Below are 25,746 nucleotides of genomic sequence, written 5' to 3' on the forward strand. Positions count from 1 at the left end.
GTCATCAGTCGCTGTAAAAGTACTGTTCCAATTCAAAGTTCGCATCTAGCCAAGTTCAGTTCAAATCCCCGGATGTGTTCTTGATCCACCCATTTTATCGAGGATGCATCGAGAGGTGACTTGTGCAGACTTGAGACAGCCAGGTATCCCAGAATGCATCTCGCACTAACCAGCAAGCGTCAGTAGTAAAGGAGAAACCCCGCATAATTTAAACATTACTGTTATTAGGTCATGATATGTAGTTTTAAGAGTTTTTCAGGCGAAAATGTGCTGGTTTAAAGCTCAAATTTGTGGTTTATTGATAAAGATTGCGCCTTTCTGATAATTTGATCTGACGTTGTCGGAGTTGTGAGATCCAGGCGATCACCGGGCGCTCAGCGCTCACGTACCCAGCCGAGAGCAGCCTTACCTCGGCTAGTCCTTCTGACGTTTGCCGCTGGCTCCGTTTTGGAGAGAGGGCAATGTGACGTTTCATAACTTTATATATTTAGGCTATTTAACTTTTGTATCCTACTAAAGCGCTGATTTTGTACGCTTAACTGAATTATTTGCTTTATTTCTTATTGTATATTCTTACCTTTTATAATGGCTATTATTGATCATTAAAACTGACATAAAACAAATAGAGACATGGTTTTGTTTTATGTTATAGCCTATTTCATTTTATTACAGTGAAGTTAATCAGAGTATGCACAAATAGTAGCCTATTACATTTAATATTTTTGAAATATATACGAAAAGAGGCGGATGTTTAATATTTCGTTTTGTTATAAATATATGCAGACATTGCAGATAATCAATCACTCGTTGCCTGAGGCTATTAGGTTTTGTTTGTTTTTTAAATAAAACGAAAAGAGGCAGGGTGGTGTTTTATAACAAATTTCGTTTTATTGTTGGCTAAAATATAGGCTACATAAAGAGATAACCGGAGAAGCCAGAGCGAGCTGAGTGACGTTATCAAGAACGCTGCTGTTCCATTTACAGAATCACAGGACTTGTGTTCTCCCGTCCATGGGAGTTCGTTCTCCTGAGTCGAACTCGCCAAGTCCCAACTACCAAGGACCAGCATCCAGCTTATTGGTGCATTACCGCCCCCTTCTGCTCTGGAGTGTGGTTCATGACTCCGCAGTGACGCTGCTGATGTGTTATCTAGTGCGCCCGAGCTTCGTTTACAGTCTGAGGGAGACGCACGCTGTATTCAAGCTATTCTACATTGTTTGTACTTTGGTATTGCTATATTTTTTAAAATGGTGTGTAAGTGTGCATGTCGCGGATGTCCTAATCGCCAAAAACAACCACGGTGATGTAAAAGTGCATTACCAACGCTGACAGATGAAAGGATTCAATGGAATCAATTCAATGGAATCAATTCCATGGAAAGGATTCCGGAAGAGAATACAATGCTGAATAAAGTCGTAGTTTTTGTTATTTTTGGACCAAAATGTATTTTCGATGCTTCAAAAAATTCTAACTAACCCACTGATGTCACGTGGACTACTTTGATGATGTTTTTATTACCTTTCTGGACATGGACAGTATACCGTACACACATTTTCAATGGAGGGACAGAAAGCTCTCGGACTAAATCTAAAATATCTTAAACTGTGTTCCGAAGATGAACGAAGGTCTTGGAACGACATGAGGGTGAGTCATTAATGATATAATTTTCATTTTTGGGTGAACTAACCCTTTAAGCTTACTGATATTTTAAATATTATTGTGGGATTCAATAGATAATAGAAGGATCTTAGTAAACATCTAAAATGTGAATACTTAAATGCTTTTTACATTTTTTTTGGTTGTGGGACAGCAGTTTTCACTAATTATGGCCCTTATATCAAATCAAATGAAATAAAATTATACTTTTTGAGAGCTATAAGTGAGAAGCATGCTCATTTAGTAAAATTTAAAAAAAAAATGCTTTAAATATTAAATGTGGGGCTGTTTGCAGGTATTGTTACTAAATTTAACCTTTATTTTATTATTAAAAAGTCATTTGCAAAGTGTTGTCCTTGACTACATAATTAATCCCAAGAAATTTTAGAATATCTCTAAGAGATTTCCCTAATGAGAAATCACTATATATAAAACCAAGCTAGAACTCATCACTTTCAGTTGCAAACACATCTGTGGAAATTGTGTACATTTTCCTTTTTTTCTTAATGCTTTATTTCCTTAGGCAACAATAATAATTGAAGCTTAATGAAATGTCTGCTTTAGCTGAATAATAATGCATTAATAACAATAATAATAATAATGTACTGCATGATAGTTGTTAAGGACTATCCATGAACTTGCCATGATGGAGAACATGTCTTATCCTGTGATACTGACCCTTATGGTGCCAAAAGAAACTAAATCATATAGACATGTATATTTTATTTGTTTTCTTGCCTTATATCTCTTTATATTGTCTATAAATATTCTTCTTGTTGGGGTCATTTTCATGGAGAAAGCACTTCATGAACCAATGTACATATTCTTGAGTCATCTGTGTATAAATGGGGTTTATGGAGCCACAGGATTCTACCCTAAAATGCTGTCTGATTTAATATTGGATTCATATGTGATCTCCTTTCATATGTGTGCTCTGCAAACCTATGTTATCTACAGCTCTTTACTTTCTGAGATCACAATATTAACAGTGATGTCTTATGATAGATATGTAGCCATATGCAAACCTTTAGACTATCATTCCAAATTAACTAAAAACACCTGTGTTAAATTAATTCTGTTTTCATGGCTTGTTCCCAATTTCTTTGGTGTTATAGCCGCTCTGTTAGCAAACTTGAGGTCTATTTGTAAATATCACATTGACAAATTATATTGTGACAACTGGTCAATTGTAAAACTGTCGTGTGTGTCATCTTTTGTAAATAATGTCTTTGGATATGCCATTGCAGTCACATTTGTTTGCTTTATAGTTTTCATCATAGTGTCCTATGTAAAACTGATATCTGCGTGTAAAGCATCTTTAGAAAACAGAAGGAAATTCTGGCAAACATGTCTGCCACACCTATTTACACTGATAAATTTCACTTTTGCTTTCCTTTTTGATTTCATGTATAACCGATATGGTGCAAATGATATTCCAGAGAGTCTGCGTAATTTTTTGGCCTTAGAACTGGTTATAGTCCCACCTGTTTTTAGTCCTCTAATCTATGGATTAAATATTAGGGCAGTGCGCAAAAGAGTTTTTATTTCATGTGTTGCAGCAAGAGAAAATGTTTCACAAAAGGTCCACAACTTAATTATGTAAAAACTGATACATGCTAAATAAATAAATAAATACATAAAATTTGGCTTTATAAATGAATAGTGACAAACTTTTTAACAAGCATATTTCTGGTGTGATGTATGTAAAACTGTGAAATATTTTGAATCTAATGAACACCCAGCCTAAGCATGTTGTCAATGGCATTGATTCACATATCTCAAATTGTACAATCATATTACAACACTGTATTTTTCAATGGAAGTCAAAGGGAACAGACATTGTTTGGTAACCAACATTCTTCAAAATATCTTCTTTTATCCTCTTATCTTCTTTTAAGAAAAAAAAATGCATAGGTTTGTAACATGAGGTAAATTATGACAGGTTTTTAATTTTTTTGGTGAACTATCGCAATCCAAAAGTAATAATGCACATGTGCAAGAATTTAGCAGTAGGATGATTGCCTCAAAATTCCATTTAGTCTTTGCTTAGGCGGAATAAAGAATGCAAGTTCAAAATGCCAGTCTATTTAGGTCATTATTACTGCTCCATGGGAGCAGTCGTGATCTAATGGTTACCGAGTCTGACTGGTAACTCAAAGGTTGCTGCTTAGATTCCAGTGCTGGCAAGAAATGACTGAGGTGCCCTTGACCAAGGCACCTAACCCCCAGTCGCTCCCTGGGCACCACAGCATAATGGCTTCCCACTGCTCTGGGTGTGTGTCACGGTTTACAGTGTGTGTTCACTACTCACTACTCTGCTCCTAATGTGTGTGCACTAACTTGGATGGGTTAAATACAGAGGACAATTTCCAAGTATGGGTTACTATACTTGGCCTTCACATGTCACCTTCACTTATATTAACCAGCAGTACATAGCTACACTAATTGCAAGGTTTTACAAGGCTGCATTAGCTACAACTGAGCTCCATGCCTGCGACAATAATGCCTATTGCCTAAATGGCTGTTGGTTAAAAATACCCTGCATGATCATAGTGATGTCTCCAAAAATTCAAAGACTAAGCAAGATATTTCAAATTGTTGAAGACAACTTTTCTTTGGAATGATTTCCACTGATTAAACACAAGGGAGGTAAGTCTATAGATGAGAATTAAGATTCATTTCCATTGAAATCCCTGACAAATACTTTGATTACCAAACTACACATTTTAGAAAATCCTTAAAGCAGTGGCATAGCAATTGAATGTTAAAGGTGGTACAGAGGATGTTTTCGTCGACTGAGTTTTTGAAATGAGCGCATGCAGAAGAACAATCCCCCTCCTTCACAGCTCATTTCAAGTGAACGCCTCACAAAACTCATGCACGAGTGTTTGTTTACCACCGGCATTCGCTGTTATTAAGCCGGGCACACATTTTACGACTAGCTAAAACATTCTGACTGTGCTCAACATACAGCGATAGTTTCCTGCTCCTGAAGCAGATTTATATACTTTCACATGGAATTTGAACACCGACTGTAATCGCAGACTGAACGCAACTGGCTCTGACTGGACGCGTTTGAGCGCGATCAATCATAAGTATCAATTTACATTCATAATCGGCCTTACAATCGTTAAGCCGCGCACACACTTAGTGGAATCATTATGTCGGACTCACCGCAGGTAACTCATAATCTGCAGTTGTTACTCCTGTCTCCTGACAAAAACATTGCATGCGGCGCATGTAGAGTGTGGAAAGTTACTAGAACGCGCAGCCGCGCGTCTCTCACAAGGATTGACAAGCCAGAGGGCCAATCCGCGCACGTCTCTCACAATGGCAGTGATTGACAAGCCAGAGGGCCAATCGTTCACGCGATGATCGCGTAAACGATTGGCTGATGTTTTTAAGGCCCTACCTCGTGCACAGATGATGTATATTAATAATATTCCTTTCAGTGCACCTAATAAATAGTCTTTTATCACTTAGTAAAGACAGTTTCAAGTAATATTGCAAAAATGTATAAAACAAAACATCCTCTTTACCACCTTTAAATATTTCAATATACAAGTAATTTGCTTACATTTTTATTTTAGTATAATTAGCTCTGAATTCGTTACAGTGTGCTTTTATGTCGTTTTTGAAGCTAGAAGGTAAGTAAAAAGAATTAGAAGAAAAAACTGAAGTGAATGCTGAATGTTAAGTATACCACAAGATATTATAGCAACTTACCTTTATAGAAAAAAGAAAGACTTAAAGAATAAAACCATTTAATCATTTGTAACCCAGGGCCACAAAACCAGTTACAGGTATATTTGTAGCAATAGACAACACATTGTATGGGTCAAAATTATAGATTTTTCTTTTGTGCCAAAAATCATTAGGATATTAAGTAAAGATCATGTTCCATGAAGTGTCAACATCAATACAATACAGTGGGCTTGACAGCTGGAGCGGACGCTCGAGAGGGCTCGTTGGCTGGAGCGGACTCTGGAGAGGGCTCGTTGGCTGGAGCGGACTCTGGAGAGGGCTCATTGGCTGGAGCGGACTCTGGAGAGGGCTCTGGAGTGGGTTTGTTGGCTGGAGCGGATTCTGGAGAGTGCTCGTTGGCTGGAGCGGATTTTGGAGTGGGCTCTGGAGTGGGTTCGTTGGCTGGAGCGGACTCTGGAGAGGGCTCGTTGGCTGGAGCGACTCTGGAGTGGGCTTGTTGGCTGGAGCGGACTCTGGAGTGGGCATTTTAGGATGAGCCTCTGGAATGGTGGCCATCTTGGGATGAGGCTATGTAATGGCGGCCATCTTGGGATGAAGCTATGGAATGGTGGCCATTTTGGGATGAGGCTCTGGAAGGGCGGCCATCTTGGAAGCAGGTGATCAGAAGATCAGCAGGGTTAGCTGGGGTGAGGAGAATGCCCATCTTAGTTTCTTTGTTGTGGTCCTGTATTCTGTCAGATGCACATGATGAAGAAGAATTCATATCCAATAATATTTACTTCAAAAAGCATGACAGGAACATACAGGCAAATACTAACACACTCTAACCTAGAAAAACAACATCAATACAAGGCAAAGACTAGACTCAAACTGAAGGCTTATATACACAGGCAACTAATGAGCAAACAAGATGATTAATGAGGTGATAGACAAGGGACAGGTGATAGAAATTAACTGGTGAAACACATGAGAAAAACTAGGGCTCGGTTTCACAGACGGGGCTTAGCCTATAGGATTAGGCCTTAGTTCAATTATATATTTTAGTAGCTTTTTTTAAATGTGAACTAGAAAAAAAAAAAAAAAAACATTACTGGTGTCCATCTTGAGACAAAACAATGGCAGTGACATATTTTAAGATATGTCAGTAAAAGTTTCTTTCTGTTAAAACAGATCAAACATGCATTTTAGTCTGGGACTAGCTTAAGCCGGGGGTTAGTCAACCTGACAACACAGAATCCAAAAACAAAAACAAAAGGCAAAACACACATATTCCTGACATGAATATATTTTGTAAATATCCTTACTGTAAATATATCAAAAATTTATTTTTGTGAGTGGATATGCATTGGTAGGACTTCATATGGACAACTTTAAAGGCGATTTTTTTCAATGTTTCATTTTTGTTTGTTTTTTTTGCACCCTCAGATTCCAGATTTTCAAGTAGTTGTATCTCAGCCAAAGATTGTCATATCTTAACAACAATCAATGGAAAGCTTATTTATTCAGTTTTCAGATGATGTATAAATCTCAATTTTAAAAAATTGACCCTTATGACTGGTTTTGTGGTCCAGGGTGATATTTATTTGTTCATTTCAGCAATTCAGTGCAATTTTTTGTTGAAGAGTAAATAAGTAATCTCAAGACATCTTAGTACATCTTTTACATATTTCCCAAATGACAAATCACCTAATATAAAGCCAAGCAACATCGTGTCTTTTCCAGTTGGGAACACCCTGCTCTTCATCTGCGAATCTGTTTATTTGCCTTCTTCTGTGCTATGATATTCATTGAATGTGACTGTGATTTAAGGCCACCCATTTTGTGATGGATAACATATCTTATGCTGTGAAACTGACTCTTATGGTGCCCAGAGACTCAAAATCATATAGGCATTTATATTTCACTTGTTTTCTTTACCTCTATCTGCTTATTTTGTCAGTGAATATTTGTCTTGTCATTGTAATTATAATAGAGAAATCTCTACATGAACCGATGTACATATTCTTAAGTCATCTGTGTATTAATGGGGTTTATGGAGCCTCAGGATTCTACCCTAAATTTCTGTCTGATTTAATATTGGATTCATATGTGATCTCCTCTCACATGTGTGCTCTGCAGACATTTGTTATTTACAGCTCTTTACTGTGTGAATTTACAATATTAACAGTGATGTCATATGATAGATATGTAGCCATATGCAAACCTTTAGACTATCATTCCAAATTAACTACATTCAATTGTTTGAAATTAATTTTGTTTTCATGGATTGTACCCAACTGCGTCACAGTTACAGCAGTCCTGTTATCAAACTTGAGGCCATTTTGTAAAAATCACATTGATAAATTATATTGTGACAACTGGTCAATTGTAAAACTGTCATGTGAATCGTCTTTTGTTAATAATATCTATGGATATGTCATTTGTGTCATATGTTGTATTTGTGCAGTTATTGTCATTGTATCCTACATTAAACTGATCTCTGCATGTAAAGCATCTTTAGAAAACAGAAGGAAATTCTGGCAAACATGTCTGCCACACATATTATCACTGATCAATTTCACTTTTGCTATGATGTTTGATTTCCTGTATAACAGATATGGTTCAAATGACATTCCAGAGAGTCTGCGTCATTTTTTTGCTTTAGAATTAGTTATAGTCCCACCTGTTCTTAATCCTGTAATCTATGGGTTAAATATTAGAGCAGTGCGCAAAAGAGTTTTTATTTCACGTCTTGCAGCAAGAGAAAGTGTTTCACATGCACCAAAAAGACGTAAAATGTAATTAATTTTCTGTACTTTTCTGAAAGACATGCTAAAACAGTTGACAATGACAATGTTTATGAGTAAATGTTTCACAAGCTCAAAAGGTTTAAAACCTAAATTTCTAATGGTTTAATTACATACATGCATACATACATTTTTGCTGTGTTTCAGATTTTCTCAGTTGTCAAAGAGCGCTGTTGATGCTACATAATGCGAAAAATGTTAAATGTATTGATTTACATTTTTAACAGTATGCATTCTTTCATGACTATTAGTGTTAAGGTAAATCATGCGAACATAGATGATCATTTACACTGGAAATTGGTTCTATATGTCTGCTGCTATGATAATGGGTTTAGTTCTTGGCTTGCACTGTAGGTAGCTTTTGTTAAATGCATCTGAATTGTCTTAAATTCAATGGTAAATTTGTGTTTTATCTATGTTTTAGATAAATTCCCTTATTTAAACACTGTACATTTTCTGTCTGATTATGCAATACGTTCTCACTCCCAACTCGTCTCATTATGGATGCTTGGTCAGGACCCCTTGGTGTCACTTTTTTATGTGTAGGATGCTCTATTGCTTTTTTTGGATATACTGTAATAAGTGAAGTCACAGCACTGCCAAATTGCTGCCACACATTCTGTTGAATAGGAAATCATCTTATTTTAATGAGTTATTGCCGAACGAGTATCCCTATACATTCTTACATTGCAAAAGCCCTAACCATTTAAATATTTACAATTGGGAAATTCCCTCCTTATAAAAAGTGTGAGCAAGTTGTTCGTCTTCATTATAGCAAACAGATCAATGGATAAACAAGACACCACAACATAGGTAGGGTACAACGGGGCTAAAGGCACACCTTAAGAAAAAATTTGCTTTTCACTACTCTCAAAGTGTATGATTGCAGGGAAAATATATGTTTGTATTGAACATTGATGGAGCAACAGATTTTGTGTGAAAATAAATCATAAAAGTGGTTAATTTTGTATAAAATCTTATAAATGTATGAGGTGGTGAGGGGGGCCTTTTACCCCACACATGGGGTAAAAGGCCCCCCAGCATGGAGTAAAAGGCCCCCCAGCATGGAGTAAAAGGCACACAGTATTCATACAAATACTTTAGCTAAAATAATATGTTTTTAATAATGTGTAAGTTAATACTTGTTCAAAATAATCACTTTAGCAACGTTTTTACCATTTTCTGTTTATTTTGATAAATAAAAGAATTAATATGTGTTCAATAAATATACTGCCTATGTTAATAGGAGATCCCATAATATTTAATATAGATTTACAGTAGTAACAATAAATGATATTTTATTATAAAATGATATTTTTTTTTAAAAATATGATTGCTTCATTAAATATGGGTATTATCTCTAAGATGGATACCCAATTTGATATGATATTTGCCATTTGAATCTAACCATGTCACGTCAACAAATGGAAAAGTCAGCTAGCTATTCATTATCATGTTAATTATTGTGCCTTTTGCCCCAACAGCAGGGGTGCCTTTTACCCCAAATACCATACTTTTACATATTCTTCCATTATTGAAAAACTGTTGCTTGAATTACCTTGAACAAAACTGAAAATCATTAAGAAGACCTTTGTCTGAAAATATAAACATTAATTTAATAGATTCTCATTTGCTACTTAAATCAATAACATTTTTAAAAAAACATCAATTATTACATTAAACTACCTCAGAATCAACTTTGTGCAGATCACGTTAAGAATCAGACAAATTTGCATGTGCATTTTGGAAAGCGGATATTTTGGAAAGTGCTGCAGCAAGTTTTTGTGCCATCTAGTGGTTTAGAGGGAAATAAAATCAAAGGCGCCTTTTGTCCCACGGTGCCTTTAGCCCAAGTGGCAACCTCCCCCAGTTTCTGGTGAAGCCAATACGGAAGTGACTGAAACGTCGATTCATCGACTGGCCGCTAGGGACAGGCTGCAGAAGAGAGCAGAATCTCATTGAGTCCCATGTTAGCCAATTTTACAGCAGAAAAAAAAACATGTTTACAGTCTGGTTCAAATTGTGGTTTTGGTTTTTACTGCTAATTTTGACCCGGAAGAGAAGACAATGCTGAATAAAGTCGTAGTTTTTGTTATTTTTGGACCAAAATGTATTTTTGATGCTTCAAAAAATTCTAGTTAACCCACTGATGTCACATGGACTACTTTGATGATGTTTTTATTACCTTTTTGGACATGGACAGTCTACCGTACATACATTTTCAATGGAGGGACAGAAAGCTCTCGGACTAAATCTAAAATATCTTAAACTGTGCTCCGAAGATGAATGGAGGTCTTACAGGACTGGAACGACATGAGGGTGAGTCATTAATGACATAATTTTCATTTTTGGTTGAACTAACCCTTTAACTTTAGATACATCACAACTTCAAGATATTAAATAATGTATTTTTTAAATATACTTTCAGTGCATTAAAAAGATCATTTTCAGCACACAGTTAAAATATACCTCAAATCAGGCCCGGATTGGCTAAAAAAAAAAACAAAAAAAAACACACAAGAGACAATGTGGTCAGTCGTAATCATCATTTAGCAGCTCAATTCATCTAATGACTGAGCTTTTTATGAGCAAAATGTGATTAACTTTGTGTTGTATCACTTCTAGAAATCAGAAAATTTGAAAAATACATTGTTCACTAAACACTTCATACCTCCTGTAAGAGTTACTTACACAGACATCAAGAACCAGCGTATGAATCTCAACAATGGTGACATGCTTCATGCTGCAATGCATTCTGGGAGCCATGGATAAGTTTTGTATGAAGCACCCAGAATGCATTGCGGCATGAAGCATGTCACCATTGTTGAGATTCATACGCTGATTCTTGATGTCTGTGTGTGAATAAATCTTGCAAGTGTTTTGAAGTGTTTAGTATAAATTGTATTTTCAGATTTATTATTTTGATCTGGTTTATTCAACTGTTTTGTTATTCTAGAAAAGATCCAGCTCAAAGTTAATAACGTTTTTTAACATAAAGTTCAGTCATTAGATCAGTGAATAAAGCCGCTACATGATGACAATCATATTCTTATCACAAATCAGCTGACAATAGCTAAACACATTATCTCTTGCCTTACTTGCCATAGCAAACAGGAAGAGCAGCCAGAGAAACACTAACACTAAAACAGTTAAGAGTCAAACTGCCTAACTGAAGTAAGCACTGACCTTGATCACGGTGACATCAAACCAAACTTATTTTCAACAAATCATCAACATCTAAACCTCTGGTAACTCTCAATAACAACTTTTGTAGATATATGTCAGAAATAAAGTCAATCTGGTTTGTAATGTGAAGCTGGTAATGTTGTTTGTGGAGTTGTTTAAAGGTGCCCTAGAATTAAAAATTTCAGAAGAGTTCAGTACATGGAAATGACATACAGTGAGTCTCAAACTCCATTGTTTCCCCCTTCTTATATAAATCTCATTTGTTTAAAAGACCTCAGAAGAACAGGCGAATCTCAACATAACACCGACTGTTATGTAACTGTCGGGATCATTAATATGTACGCCCCCAATATTTGCATATGCCAGCTCATGTTCAAAGCATTAGACAAGGGCAGGACGTCTGGATGTGCACAGCTGAATCATCAGACTAGGTAAGCAAGCAAGAACAATAGCGAAAAATGGCAGATGGAGCGATAATAACTGACATGATCCATGATGACATGATATTTTTAGTGATATTTGTAAACTGTCTTTCTAAATGTTTCGTTAGCATGTTGCTAATGTACTGGTAAATGTGGTTAAAGTTACCATTGTTTCTTATTGTATTCACGGAGACAAGAGCCATCGTTATTTTCATTATTAAACACTTGCAGTCTGTATAATTCATAAACACAACTTCATTCTTTGTAAATCTCTCCAACAGTGTAGCATTAGCCGTTAGCCACGGATCACAGCCTCAAATTCATTCAGAATCAAATGTAAACATCCAAATGAATACAATACTCACAGAATCCGACGCATGCATGCAGTATGCATGACGAACACTTTGTAAAGATCCATTTTGAGGGTTATATTAGCAGTGTAAACTTTGTTTATGCACTGTTTAAGGCAAGCGCGAGCTCCGTGGGTGGGGAGCGTGAGCATTTAAAGGGGCCGCAACATGAATCGATGCATTTTTTAATTATGCCCCAAAATAGGCAGTTAAAAAAATTAATTAAAAAAAAATCTATGGGGTATTTTGAGCTGAAACTTCACAGACACATTCAGGGGACACCTTAGACTTATATTACATCTTGTAAAAAAAACATTCGATGGCACCTTTAATGACATTGGAGCTTGGCATCAAAACAATTTTGTGTTTAGACATCAACCTGATTTTAATTTTCAATCAAAGTTTGACGTCTATGGGTGATGTTGAAGTCCACATCCAGCGCCCGGTGGGAAACTTCCCTCTAAAAACTTTATAAGAATGTTAGGGGATAATGTTAACAATGTTATCACTAAACATTTTTACAATGTTTTTAAATAATGTTATCCTACCTTTTTAGGAGAATAATCTGGGAACAAAAATAAAACTTGCCACTGAAAACATTACCAGAACATAGCATAATGTTCTCAAAATATTCTTATAACAATAACATTTCTAGCTGGGTTAGCATCATTTTAACCTTGTACGGAGGTTCAATGAATGTCTATATCGGACATGCAGAAGACGTCAAAAAAAGACATCTTAAAAACTTTCATTCTGGTTCCTCAGTGGACGTCTGTTCAATGTATGACTTTTGTGACAAAGACATTGAAAAGACGTCTTCTGGACATAGCTTTGTTCAGTGTGTTATGGTAAGGCAAAAGGTCTAAGCCACCGGAGGCCGATTTAAGTAACGTAAATAGATAAAAAGGAAGAGGGGAAAACATGCAAAAGATAAAGGCATATGCAGCTTACTCATATCGTAATAATAGTAGGCAAATAATAAAATATAGGGCCTATCACTTATGTTATGTTGCTTGCTATACTATTACACATTGGCCAACAATATTCATTTTTCTGTCCAACTAGCTTACATAACCAGACAGTAAAATATGATTTTGTAACATGTAACTTTTTTTTAAAAAACAAACGTAATAGCCTACTTTAATATTTTCTGTAAAGTTGTGCAATTTTGTAGGATAGATGGTATTTTGTGTTATTTATTTGCCTAAATTTTTAATAATTTAAGTATATACATTTATATAAAATAGCAAAATTTTATGTTAAATCCACTTTAATAAAGATCTATATTTCTAAATTTCATTCATAGTGATAGACATGAAAAATGTGCCTGGGTTAATTGGAGGATTACTGCCATCTACTGGAAAGCAAACACTTAATTAAATTAAAATTAAAATAACATGAATTTTTAACTACAGCCTCTGGATGGCTAGAGAATTAGTCAATGGTTAACATTATAAAATCATTATTATAACTATAAAAATAACTCTATATCAAATTTTAGCATTTTTTTGTACTATCATTTGTACTATCATGGGTATTTGAAGATATTTTTGAAAAATACAATTAATTACAAGGCTCTAGAGAACAGTATTGCAGACTTATATACTGAGGTTTTAATTACATTATTTTAATATAGTCAGTCGTGAATTAAAGTGGGCCAGTCTAAGGCATGAAAATGAGTCCCAATCTGGCCCTGCCTCAAATATATTTTATAAAGTGCAAATAAATACACTTTTAAAAGAATATATTTTTTTTATTTTTTTTTATATATTTTTTAGAAAATATACTAAAGTACAATTATTTTAAAGTGTGTTAAGTTGTATTGTGAAAATATGATGCTAATATACTTTTTATATTTAAAGATAGTACATTTTTTGTTAGTATATTTGCAATGTACTATAAGAAAAGTACATTTAAAATACAATAAAATATACTTTTTTTCCACTAGGGTATACTTGGCCTTCACATGTCACCTTCACTTATATTAACCAGCAGTAGAGAGCTACACTAAGGGTGCGTTCACACTTGTCATGTTTGGTTCGATTAAAACGAACCCTGGTGCGATTGCTCAGTTAGTGCGGTTCATTTGAACATATGTGAACGCTGCCAGGACCACAAAACCAGTCACGGGTATATTTGTAGCAATAGCCAACAATACATTGTAGGGGTCAAAATTATCTATTTTTCTTTTGTGCCAAATATTATTAGAATATTAAGTAAAGATCATGATCCATGAAGTGTCAATATCAATACAATACAGCGTGCTTGACAGCTGGAGCAGACTCTGGTGAGGGCTTGTTGGCTGGAGGGACTCTGGAGTGGGCTCAATGGCTGGAGAGGAGTCAACGTGTGTGCCGCCCACACACATAAAAGTGCTATGGCCATAATGACCAGGGCTCAGGCGTGGTGGCGGCCATCTTAAGGTGAGATTCTTGACTGGCGGCCATTTTAGGACAAGGCTCTGGAATGGCGGCCATCTTGGGATGAGGATATGGAATGGTGGCCATCTTGGGACGAGGCTCTGGAAGGGCGGACATCTTGGAAGCAGGTGATCAGAAGATCAGCAGGGTTAGCTGGGGTGAGGAGAATGCCCATCTTAGTTTCTTTGTTGTGGTCCTGTATTCTGTCATAAGTTAAGTGGCTGAAGAGATGCACATGACGAAGAGGAATCCAATAATATTTATTTCAAAAAGCATGACAGGAACATACAGGCAAATACTAGCACACTCTAACCTAGAAAACAACATCAATATCAATATAAGCCTTCAGTTGACTAGACTCAAACTGAAGGCTTATATACACAGGCAACTAATGAGCAAACGAGATGATTAATGAGGTGATAGACAAGGGACAGGTGACAGAAATTAACTGGTGAAACACATGAGAAAAACGTCTCGGTTACAAAGGTAACCCTCATTCCCTGAAGGAGGGAATGAAGACGTACGTCGGACAGACCGACGAATAGGAATCTCAGTAGAGAGGCCAATCTGCTTCGAGTGTAACTAAATGAGCCAATGCACATTGCCATGCAATCATATGCATCAGCTGCTCGCCTCGCAGCGTGGGTATATAATGAGCAGCAGGTTTTCGCTGAGGAGCTGAACAGATCAGGCGGCAGCATCAGCGGGGTGCAGCGACGGGACGTACGTCTCCGTTCCCTCCTTCAGGGAACGAGATTTACCTTTGTAACCGAGACGTTCCCATTCAGTCGGTCACGTTCGACGTACGTCGGACAGACCGACGAATAGGAATCCCTACCAAAGCGCCACAGGAGCTGCCCCCTTCCAGCGCTCTGTTGTAAGCCAGCTGAATCCCCTTACCTTAGGACGGTGGGACAGGGCTAACACAGAGTGTCGATCACTGCTGTTCCCCAAAAACCCACTCAGTGAGACTATGAATAACACTGGGAAAGCGTACCCTTCTGCTGGGAAAGGAACGCTGCGGAAGCCACATCCTTCCCCAAAGGAGTTATGCTTATCTGCCTTGTAGGGACTCTCTGGAGTAAAGAGCGCATGTAAGCGCAGCAAGCCGACACTAAGCCGGGGCCTCTCGGTGCCTCTGACCTGAGGTGAGAACACATGAGGAGACTGGCTCGACACGAAGGCTATAGAATCTAGCGAACGTGTTAGGTGCCGCCCAGCCTGCAGCTCTACAAATGTCTGTCAGCAAGGCGCCACGAGCCAGCGCCCAGGAGGATGCGACACCTCTCGTGGAGTGAGAATGCAACCTGAGCGGGCAGGGCAAGCCTTGAGCTTGGTAAGCCAAGGCGATAGCGTCCACTATCCAGTTAAGTACCTTGGGGGGTAAGTCACCTAGAACCTCCGCGTCCCGTCCAGGGACCAGACATGGAGTTTCCAGAGGTCTGGACGCGGGTGCCAAAGTGTGCCCCGTCTCTGAGAAAGAAGGCCCTTCCTCAGAGAGATGCACCAGGGAGGGGCTGTCGCGAGGAGCGAGAGTTCCGGGAACCAGGCCCGGTTGAGCCAATAGGGTGCAACTAGCAGGACCTGCTCCTCGTCCTCCCTGACTTTGCACAAGGTCTGTGCAAGTAGGCTCACTGGAGGGAACGCATATTTGTGAAGGCCCCGGGGCCAGCTGTGTGCCAGTGCATCTGTCCCGAGTGTTCCCTCGGACAGGGAGTTGGGGGCCCGTCCACACCCCCGAAACTGCATGCCTGTTGTACATGGCACCCCAGCCGGTGGCAGAGGCATCTGTGAACACCACAGCATGGCGGGACACCTGCTCTAGGGGCACTCCTGCCTGAAGAAACAAGGGGTCCAACCACGGGATGAAGGCTTGGCGGCACTCTGGAGTGATTGCCACCCGGAAAGTGTCACGTTGCCACGCCCATCTCGGGACTTGGCCGTGAAGCCAGTGCTGAAGCAGTCTCATATGAAGCAAACCGAGCGGGGTTACTGCCGCTGTGGCCGCCATATGCCCCAGGAGCCTCTGAAAGAATTTCTGTGGGACCGCTGTCCTGCCTTTGAATGTATTTAAGCAGTTCAACACTGACTGAACACGTTCCTCTGTGAGGCGTGCTGTCTGCTCGACCGAATCAAACTCCATTTCGAGAAAAGAGATCCTCTGCACGGGGAGAGTTTGCTCTTTTCTCAGTTGACCTGAAGGCCCAACTGGCTGAGGTGACTGAGCAGCAGATCCCTGTGTTCGCACAACTGATCCTGCGACTGAGCTAGAATGAGCCAGTCGTCGAGATAGTTGAGGATGCGAACACCCTGTTCTCTCATGGGAACAAGGGCTCCTTCCACGACTTTCGTGAAGACGCGGGGAGACAGGGCCAGCCCGAAGGGTAGGACCTTGTACTGATATGCTCGACCCTCAAACGCAAAGCGCAGGAACGGCCTGTGTCGACGTAGAATCGAGACATGAAAGTACGTGTCCTTCAGGTCGATCGCTGCAAACCAATCTCGGGGATGGATGCACTCGAAAATGCGTTTCTGTGTGAGCATTTTGAATGGTAGCTTGTGGAGGCTCCGATTCAAAACTCGCAGGTCCAAGATCGGTCGTAACCCACCGCTTTTCTTGGGTACAATGAAGTAGGGACTGTAGAACCCTGACCTCATATGGGCTGGAGGGACCGGCTCTATCGCGTCCTTCACCAGTAGGACCGCGATCTCCGCACACAAGACATGGGCATCGACAGCTTTCACTGCAGTGAAGCGGACGCCCCTGAACTAGGGGGGATGCAGGGCGAACTGAATCGCATAGCCAAGCCTGATGGTCCGAATGAGCCAGCGAGACGGACTGGGGAGCGCTAACCAGGCTCGCAGAGACCGTACAAGCGGGATCAGAGGGACCGTAGGCGTACCTGCAGTGGGGCAGCAAGGTGGAACACAGGGACGTGGCTCGGGAGGCTCTCTTAGCGAGGCGGCCCATAGCGGGGTCTGAGTGTGCTGTGAAACACTTACCTGGTTCCACGGTTGGATAGCAGGTGCAGGAGCGACTTTGGCTGGCTTCTTGAACCACGCACTGCTGCCTGCTGGCGACAGAAGAGGGGGATGAGAGTGGAGGTTCTTGCCCTCCCACTGCTCTCCGAGCCCTCTTCGGACCCGGAGATGGAAGAAACTGCTCTTTTATTGAGAATTTATTGAGCTGGCTGCTGGGCCAGCGGCGGAACAGAAACAAAATGAAACAAAGGATTTACCACCCGGCCCTCCCGGGGGAGGGAGCGGTGTGGTCACCACCTCCTAAAGAGCTGTCCCATCCATCTCCGGGTCGCCCGTCCTAGGGCCTCTTGCTCTTGGCTTTACCACCCTTCCTGGGGAGGGGGGGCCTGGACGGGCTGGGCATCCCACTTGCGACTGGCTCCACGGCACCGTCTGCTGCGGCGCGGGAGCAGGGGAAGCCGCAGGGGGACACCCTCAGCGAAGAGCAGGCTGAGGTGCTGCGGGCGGCGGATGATGGGCAGCAGCTGACCGACGCGGCAGGATGTAGCTGATGGCCTCAGACTGCTTCTGTACAGCCGAGAACTGTTGGGCGAAGTTTTCAACCGCATCGCCGAAGAGGCCGGTCTGGGACACGGGGGAATTAAGAAACCTTACCTCGTCGGTATCGCTCATGTCAGCCAGACACTGCCAGAGATGGCGTTCCTGGACCACCAAAGTGGACATCGCACGACCCACTGACCGCGCCGTGACCTTCGTCGCACGAAGCATGAGGTCCGTCGCAGCTTGAAGTTCCTGGAGAGAAGTGGTAAGATTCGACGAGTGCTTACAGGCCCGGGAAGGGAGAGACGGCTCCCCCCGCCAGGTGGAGTTAGCCCTTAGCCGCTCCGCCATCAAGGGTGGTGAGGGAGGAGGACCCACCGGGACAGTTTCGGGCAGTAAAAGGTGCCGTCCACGTGCCAGTGAGCTCTTCATGCACCTCCGGAAAGAAAGGAACCGGGGTGGGTGGCTGAGAACCAGCATGCTCCACCCCGAGATACCAATCATCCAACCGCGAGGGTTCGGGACACGGTGGAGGGTTCCACACGAGCCCTACCCTGTTGGTGGCCCAGGAAAGCATAGCCATCATTTCCGGGTCCGAATTGGGCACAGTGGTCACTCCCGAAGGAGACAACTGTGCCGAATCGTCATCCCCAGAAAGGTCAGGCTCAACCTCCGATGCAGCAATCGACATCTAGTCATCAGGGGAAGCTCCGAAGGATACGGGTGGTGCACACCTGTAAGATGGCCCAGCGCATTTCCCTGGCAGCTCTACTGGCTGCAGAGTGCAGGAGGGGTGAGGGTTCCTAGGGGGTTGGTTCCCCATAGGAAGCACGCTCACCGTAATCCTCAGATCACCAGAGCCGCTACCCGAAGCAACCCTCTGAGGAGGATTGGAACGAGGCAGTGGCACTGAGACTCCGGCCCTATGCAGGAACTGGAGTCTAGACCGCAACTCCGAGATGGTCATCTTCCCACAATGGGTACATGACTCATCCACGAACGCCGCCTCAGCATGCTTTAAGCCCAGACACACGATGCAGCGCTCGTGACCATCCCGTGGCGGCAGGTAACGACCGCATCCAGAAACACACAAGTAGAATGACATCTTTAAAAAGACACGAGTCTACTCATGTAAGCTCTTTCAGGGACTTTGCTCTTTAAGTGCCGAAGCACGCTTTAGCGAACTCTAGAAGACATGCAGTTAGTTCCTGGTTCTTCTTCTTCTTTATATGGATTTGTGGCCTAAAGGTGTACAGAGCGCCCTCCGGCTGCAAGTATGAATTGTATCCAGCACTCATAGTGATGATATATAGAATAAATATAGAATAAATATTACTCCTCTGTATAGAAATTTGACATAAACATATAAGAATCCATCAATATTTCTCCAAATGTGCATGCTTTAAGCTAAAAGCCTATATGAAATGCCACAGAGGTAACATTGTTCAGACACTTTGCATCACAGAAATACATTATATTTTAAAGAATATAATAGAATACCATTATTTTAAATTGAGCTGAGACATGATTACAGAGGGTTTTTTCACACCCTACCTGACTGAAAGGCCTCATTAATATGCAAGTCATTTCAGGTCATTATTATTTGATTCTTTTGTCTTCTCAGGTGTAAATGGCCCATTATTCATGATCATTCACGCCTCCACGCATACTGTTTCTCTTGACAAAAAGTGACTTACAAAAACTAAATCAATATATTGTTTTATATGAAGGAGTAGGCAGCATAATTTTTACATAATTCTGAAGAAAAAACTCTAGTCTACAACCTCCAATACCCAGAAGTCTTGTGAACACAGATTTAATATACTTTTTTTGGCCTTATTTCAGTGACTTAAGTTTTTTGTTTTTTCAATAACCACGCATAAACATTATTCCTTCAAAAACAAAAACATGTACATACATGTTCCTTACATATTATTGTAGCCTAGTTTGTGTTGAATACAGTGTAATGACACTTGTGTCATTAATGTGTTTATGAACAAATGAAAAAAGCACAAATGTCAGGGCATGTCAAAACTTCTCCAGGCCCCAAATCAGCCTCAGACTCCAGAGGGTTAAGACTACAAGCTAACTAAAGATGACCAATTGAGCTTATTCGCTGTAATTTACAATTATTTCCCCACGGACAAGTTGTGTTTATTCAGAGGAAGTGTGCAGAAAGAAGTGGGAGAGTCTGGGACACATAAAGGAGCGGGAGAGCCCCTCTCATGACGCGAATTCGCGTCTGTTGTGAAGGGATTTTCACGCTATTGTGTATTTTTAGGAGATTATAACGGCGCGTGCAGGGAAGGATGACACATACACACACTTAACGTGACCGCTCGTTTACTCACAGGTGTTGGAGAGAGATCACACACCGGAACTTTTTCCGGAAACACATGTAACAATGTGCATCATGGGAAATGTAGTTAAATAACAGCATTAACAAAATACACAACATTTCCTCCCCTCTTACTCTTTGAGGTATAACACAAAGATTACAAATTAAACTGTGCCAACTGAAATCATGAATTTATAAAATGCAGTCTCTCTTTTCAACATATCTATAACATAGACTTTTTTTTTTTTTTTTTTTTTTTTTTTTTTACGTGAACATTGAGTCTTTCATGTTGAATCCTTATTTAAAATAACAACTATTTCCCTGGGAATGAGGGTAGACTACCTCAGACCCTAGCTTACCCTTAGGGGATTATTCTGCCCCGAAGCAATAAGGGTAGCCCTTAACTAAGTGTAATCCAATAAACGCTGAGGTGGACGCCGCTCCCTTACTGGATACCGGCGACCTACTGAGTTTCCATTTTCTGTCAGAACAACCGGTGACGATGGTTCTTCAACAAATGGACAATTTGAGGTCACAATAGGCTCAGTGGTGGAGACTACTGAAGTTGGCGAAGTGTCGTCTATTTGCTCGGTGACATCAGTGAATTTAGGAAGATCTGTGACTGTGCTGGCTCCACCCAGCAACTGATCAGTGTGTCTCCTCCAGGAAAGATTGTCAGCAGTCTTGACCTTGTACGACACTGGGCCCGTCTGGGCCTCCACAGTAGCCGGAACCCATTTCGGACCACTGCCATAGTTCCGGGCCAGCACTGGTGAGCCTGTTGAAAAGTTTCTGTCCTTGGCTCGCAGGTTCCTTCGCTGTACCTGACTCTTTTGTTGCCGCAAGACAGTTTCTTTGAGTGTTGCTGGCTTAAGCAGCTCAAAGCTTGTTCTGAGCTCTCTGTTGAACAACAAATACGCTGGCGACACTTTGGTAGTTGCGTGCGGAGTACTACGATAGCACAGCAAGAAGCTATGAAGGCGTTGATGAAATGTGCCCTGTCCAAGAGAAGCTTTCAAGGCATGTTTCATGGTTTGAACAAACCTCTCTGCTAACCCATTTGTTGCAGGATGGTAGGGTGATGACGTGATATGCTGTACACCATTTGCTAGTAGAAATGTGGCCATCTCGTGGGATGTAAATTGGGGGCCATTATCTGACACAAGCTGCACTGGTGATCCAAATCTACTGAAAATTTCTCCCAGCTTCTCACTGGTCTTCTCAGCTGAAGTAGATTTCATAATGGCCACCTCAGGCCACTTACTGTGTGCATCCATGACCACCAACAGCATTTTCTCCTCAACTGGGCCTGCAAAATCAACATGAATGCGATGCCATGGTTTTTCAGGATACTCCCATGGGTGCAGCGGTGCAAGTTGTGGTACATTACGTATGCGCTGGCATGAGGTACACATCCTTGCTTTTTCCTCTATTTGGCCATCCACTCCTGGCCACCAGAAGAAGCTCCTGGCAATCTCCTTCATGCGGACCATTCCACAGTGTCCTACATGCAGCTGTTTAAGCACTGGCTTACGCAAAGCCGGGGGAATAATCACTCTCCTTCCCCATAATAAGCAGCCTGACTGCACTGAAAGTTCATGACGTCGAGAGACGTATGGTTTTAGCTCCAGATCATCGTTCTCCCCTTTGCCTGTCATGACCATATCCATGACTTTTGACAGGACAGGGTCATTTCGTGTGCCCTTGCGTACTTGCGCGGCTGTCACTGGGGCCCTTTCCACCTGGCTGAAGTAAAAGATTTCAGCCACCTGTGCCTCCTTTACTCTGTCTGTGAGAGGCAACCTGGACAGACCGTCCGCATTCCCATGCAATTTCCGACTTCCGGTACTTGATGTCATAGGTGTGAGCAGATAACAACAAGGCCCACCTTTGCATCCTACTGGCAGCAAGAGAGGGAATGCCATGGTGTGGGCCAAAAATAGCCGTGAGAGGGCGATGATCGGTCAGTAACGTGAACTTCCTACCAAAAATATACTGATAAAACTTACGCACTCCAAACACAATGCTCAATGCTTCTCGCTCAATCTGAGCATAGTTTGCTTCTGCTTTGCTCAGACTCCTGGAAGCAAACGCAATTGGCCTCTCTTGACCATTAGGCATGATGTGGGACAAGACAGCTCCCACACCATAAGGGGAAGCATCGCAAGCCAGCTGGATAGGAAGAGCAGGGTCAAAATGAGTGAGGGCATTTGACCTTAAAAGTGTCTCCTTTGCTCTTATGAACGACTCCTGGCATTCAGAGGTCCACTTCCAATTATTCTCATGACACAACAGTTTGTGGAGAGGTTTCAGCAGCGTCGCGATATTTGGGATGAATCGCCCATAATAATTAAGTAAGCCGAGGAAAGACCGCAACTGGCTGACATTTTTGGGCACTGGAGCATCCACAATGGCCTTAACTTTGGATGGGGACGTATGCAGACCGGAGGCATCAATGACATGGCCTAGATACTCGACTGAAAACTGGAAAAATTCACATTTATCCTTGCGCACTCTCAATCCGTACTCTTTCAGTCTCTCGAGGGTAGCATCCAGGTGCTGTAAGTGTGACTCTTCATTCGTGCCAGTCACTAGAATGTCATCTAGATAACACACAACTCCTGGAAGTCCTGCAAGAATCTGATCCATCGCTCGCTGAAAAATGGATGGAGCCGAGGTAATTCCGAACGGTAAGCGTTTGTAACGAAATAGGCCTTTGTGTGTATTGATGGTGAGAAGTTCTCTGGACTGTTCCTCCACATGCATCTGTAGGTATGCTTGGTTGAGATCAATTTTGCTGAATTTTTGCCCTCCTGTCAGCCCAGCAAAAAGGTCATTAATGTGGGGCAAGGGGTATTGCTCTGCTGACAACACTGGATTTACAGTGACTTTAAAATCGCCGCAGATCCTTATGCCTCCATCCTTCTTTATAACTGGAACAATGGGTGTTGCCCACTTACTCACACTGACTGGTTCCAGCACACCATTCTTCACAAGTTCAGCTAAGCTCGCCTCCACTTTAGGTTTGAGTGCATATGGCAGGGGCCGGGACTTTAAGAACTTTGGCTGGCTTCCTGGCTCCACAGTCAATTTCACTTTGATTCCTTCCATGCTGCCTAACTCCTGTTTGAAAACTTCAGTGTGTTTTTGAAGAACACCTTCAAGATCCAGTGTTTTAGGTGTCACCATATGTATGGCTGGCCAGTCCACCTTGAGTTGCTCCAGCCAGGAACGACCCATCAACGAGGGGTAATCACCCACGACCACATACAATGGCAGTTTTTTTGTTTGTCCATTCAGTTCAACTGTTACTTGGGTGAGTCCTTTCATGGTCACTGATTCCCCAGTATAAGTTTTAAGGACTACATCAGGTGGTTTGAGTGGCAGGTGGCTCAGCATTTCGCTGTATATCGCATCCGACACCAGCGACACAGCTGCACCAGTGTCAATCTCCATTTTCACTGGTTGTCCTTCCAGCAGCGCTGTGACCTTATAAGCCTTGGTTCCACCTGCAACGGTGAGCACATGCAAGAGAAATTCCTCATCAGATGTTTCCGTACCCTCTTTGTTTTCCTGCCCGACTGCAAATATGCGTTTCTTTTGTTTCCTTCTGAATACTGGTTTCGGCTGTATTTTTTTCTTTTCTGTTTTATTTCTACATGCACGCTCGATGTGTCCCTTTTTCTTACAGCTGCGGCATTCCGTATCCTTAAACCAGCATGAAACAGGTGAGTGTCCAGTCTTGCCACAACGGAAACATGGGCCTTTATTTTCAGTTTGTTTTTCAGTCTCCATCTTGTACACTTTACTGTTTGAGCTCAATTGCTGGGCTTCCTTAGCAGCCAATTCCATAGACACACTCAGCTCAATTGCTCTTTGTAGTGTCAGGTTGCTCTCGGTTAACAGCCTTTTCTGTATGCCCTCGCAGCGGAGTCCGCATACCAATCTGTCCCGAAGTGTATCGTTGAGCACATCACCAAATTCGCAGTGTTCAGCTAATTTTTTTAGCACTGCCACAAACACTGTCACAGTTTCCCCTTCTAGCTGATTTCGTCTGTGGAACCGAAATCGCTCTGCTATTACTAAGGGTTTTGGAGAGAAATGCGCTTTAAGAGTGCTCACTATTTGATCATACGTTTTCTCTCCAGGTTTTTCTGGTTGCAGGAGGTTACGCAGTAGTGTATATGTTTTTGGTCCCATCACACTTAAAAATGTGGGTACAACTTTCTCTTCAGTAATAGCATTCGCTGCTACAAAGTACTCAAATCGTTCTGTGTAAGAACTCCACTGCTCATTGCTTTCATCAAAAGGACCCATATTTCCAAAAACTGATGCCATTTTTGCCGTTCTCTGCCGTTTAACAATCAATTCAGTCACTTATCTGAATCGTCGTCTTTCCTCCCCCTTTTTTTCAGTTCAGACGTGGATTAACAGCAGACTCGTATTATTTCGCGTTTTTCAGCGATGTCGCCGTCAAGCCGCTTCATTTCCGCATCTTCACAACACACGCAGAATAACGAGATCCTCGTCGCCACTTTATTGTGTATTTTTAGGAGATTATAACGGCGCGTGCAGGGAAGGATGACACATACACACACTTAACGTGACCGCTCGTTTACTCACAGGTGTTGGAGAGAGATCACACACCGGAACTTTTTCCGGAAACACATGTAACAATGTGCATCATGGGAAATGTAGTTAAATAACAGCATTAACAAAATACACAACACACGCACTAATGAAGCGAATGTCATGTGCGAATGAAGTGAGTAAACTCAATATGTCCAAGCGTCCATCTACGCGTGAATAGGGCGTTTTATTCGCGCAAGTCGCGTCTGGTGTGAACGCAGCATTAGTTCAATCAGGATATATTTTAGTAGCTTTTTTAAACGTACACTAGAAAAAAACATTACTGGTCTCCATCTTGAGACAAAACAATGGCAGTGAAATATTTTATGTCAGTGATATGTCAGTAAAAGTTTCTTTCAGTTAAAACAGATCAAACATGCATTTTAGTCTGGGACTAGCTTAAGCCATGTCTGTGAAACCGGGGGTTAGTCAAACTTAAAACACAGAATCCAAAAACAAAAGGCAAAACACACATATTCCTGACATGAAGATATTTTGTAAATTTCCTTACTGTAAATATATAAAAAAATTATTTTTGTGAGTGGATATGCATTGGTAAGGACTTCATTTGGACAACTTTAGAGACCATTTTTTCAAAGTTTTGGGGGTTTTTTTGTTTGTTTTGTTTTTTTGCACCCTCAGATTCTAGATTTTCAAGTAGTTGTATCTTGGCCAAATATTGTCATATCTTAACAACAATCAATGGAAAGCTTATTTATTCAGCTTTCAGAC

The 25,746-nt window shown here is 41.3% G+C and overlaps 2 protein-coding genes and 1 pseudogene across 2 annotated transcripts; 2 read left to right on the top strand and 1 right to left on the bottom strand.

Annotated features, from left to right (window-relative positions):
- The first annotated feature begins 2,131 nt into the window (after window positions 1-2,131).
- On the top strand, window positions 2,132-3,702 carry LOC125253111 (olfactory receptor 14J1-like). Its single transcript, XM_048166892.1, has one exon. The coding sequence runs from the start codon at window positions 2,300-2,302 to the stop codon at window positions 3,257-3,259; it is 960 nt and encodes a 319-aa protein (XP_048022849.1). The 5' UTR covers window positions 2,132-2,299; the 3' UTR covers window positions 3,260-3,702.
- A 3,337-nt stretch (window positions 3,703-7,039) lies between these two features.
- LOC125253000 (olfactory receptor 14J1-like) lies at window positions 7,040-9,187 on the top strand. The gene has a single exon (XM_048166732.1). The coding sequence runs from the start codon at window positions 7,186-7,188 to the stop codon at window positions 8,140-8,142; it is 957 nt and encodes a 318-aa protein (XP_048022689.1). The 5' UTR covers window positions 7,040-7,185; the 3' UTR covers window positions 8,143-9,187.
- An 11,186-nt stretch (window positions 9,188-20,373) lies between these two features.
- LOC125253070 lies at window positions 20,374-25,108 on the bottom strand (annotated as a pseudogene).
- Window positions 25,109-25,746: the final 638 nt, after the last annotated feature.

This window comes from Megalobrama amblycephala, linkage group LG18, assembly GCF_018812025.1.
Source record: "Megalobrama amblycephala isolate DHTTF-2021 linkage group LG18, ASM1881202v1, whole genome shotgun sequence".
NCBI lineage: Eukaryota > Metazoa > Chordata > Actinopteri > Cypriniformes > Xenocyprididae > Megalobrama > Megalobrama amblycephala.

Bases quoted from the DNA above. Each gene is read 5' to 3' on its own strand.
- LOC125253111 (XM_048166892.1), top strand. From the start codon at position 2,300: ATGATGGAGAACATGTCTTATCCTGTGATACTGACCCTTATGGTGCCA.
- LOC125253000 (XM_048166732.1), top strand. From the start codon at position 7,186: ATGGATAACATATCTTATGCTGTGAAACTGACTCTTATGGTGCCCAGA.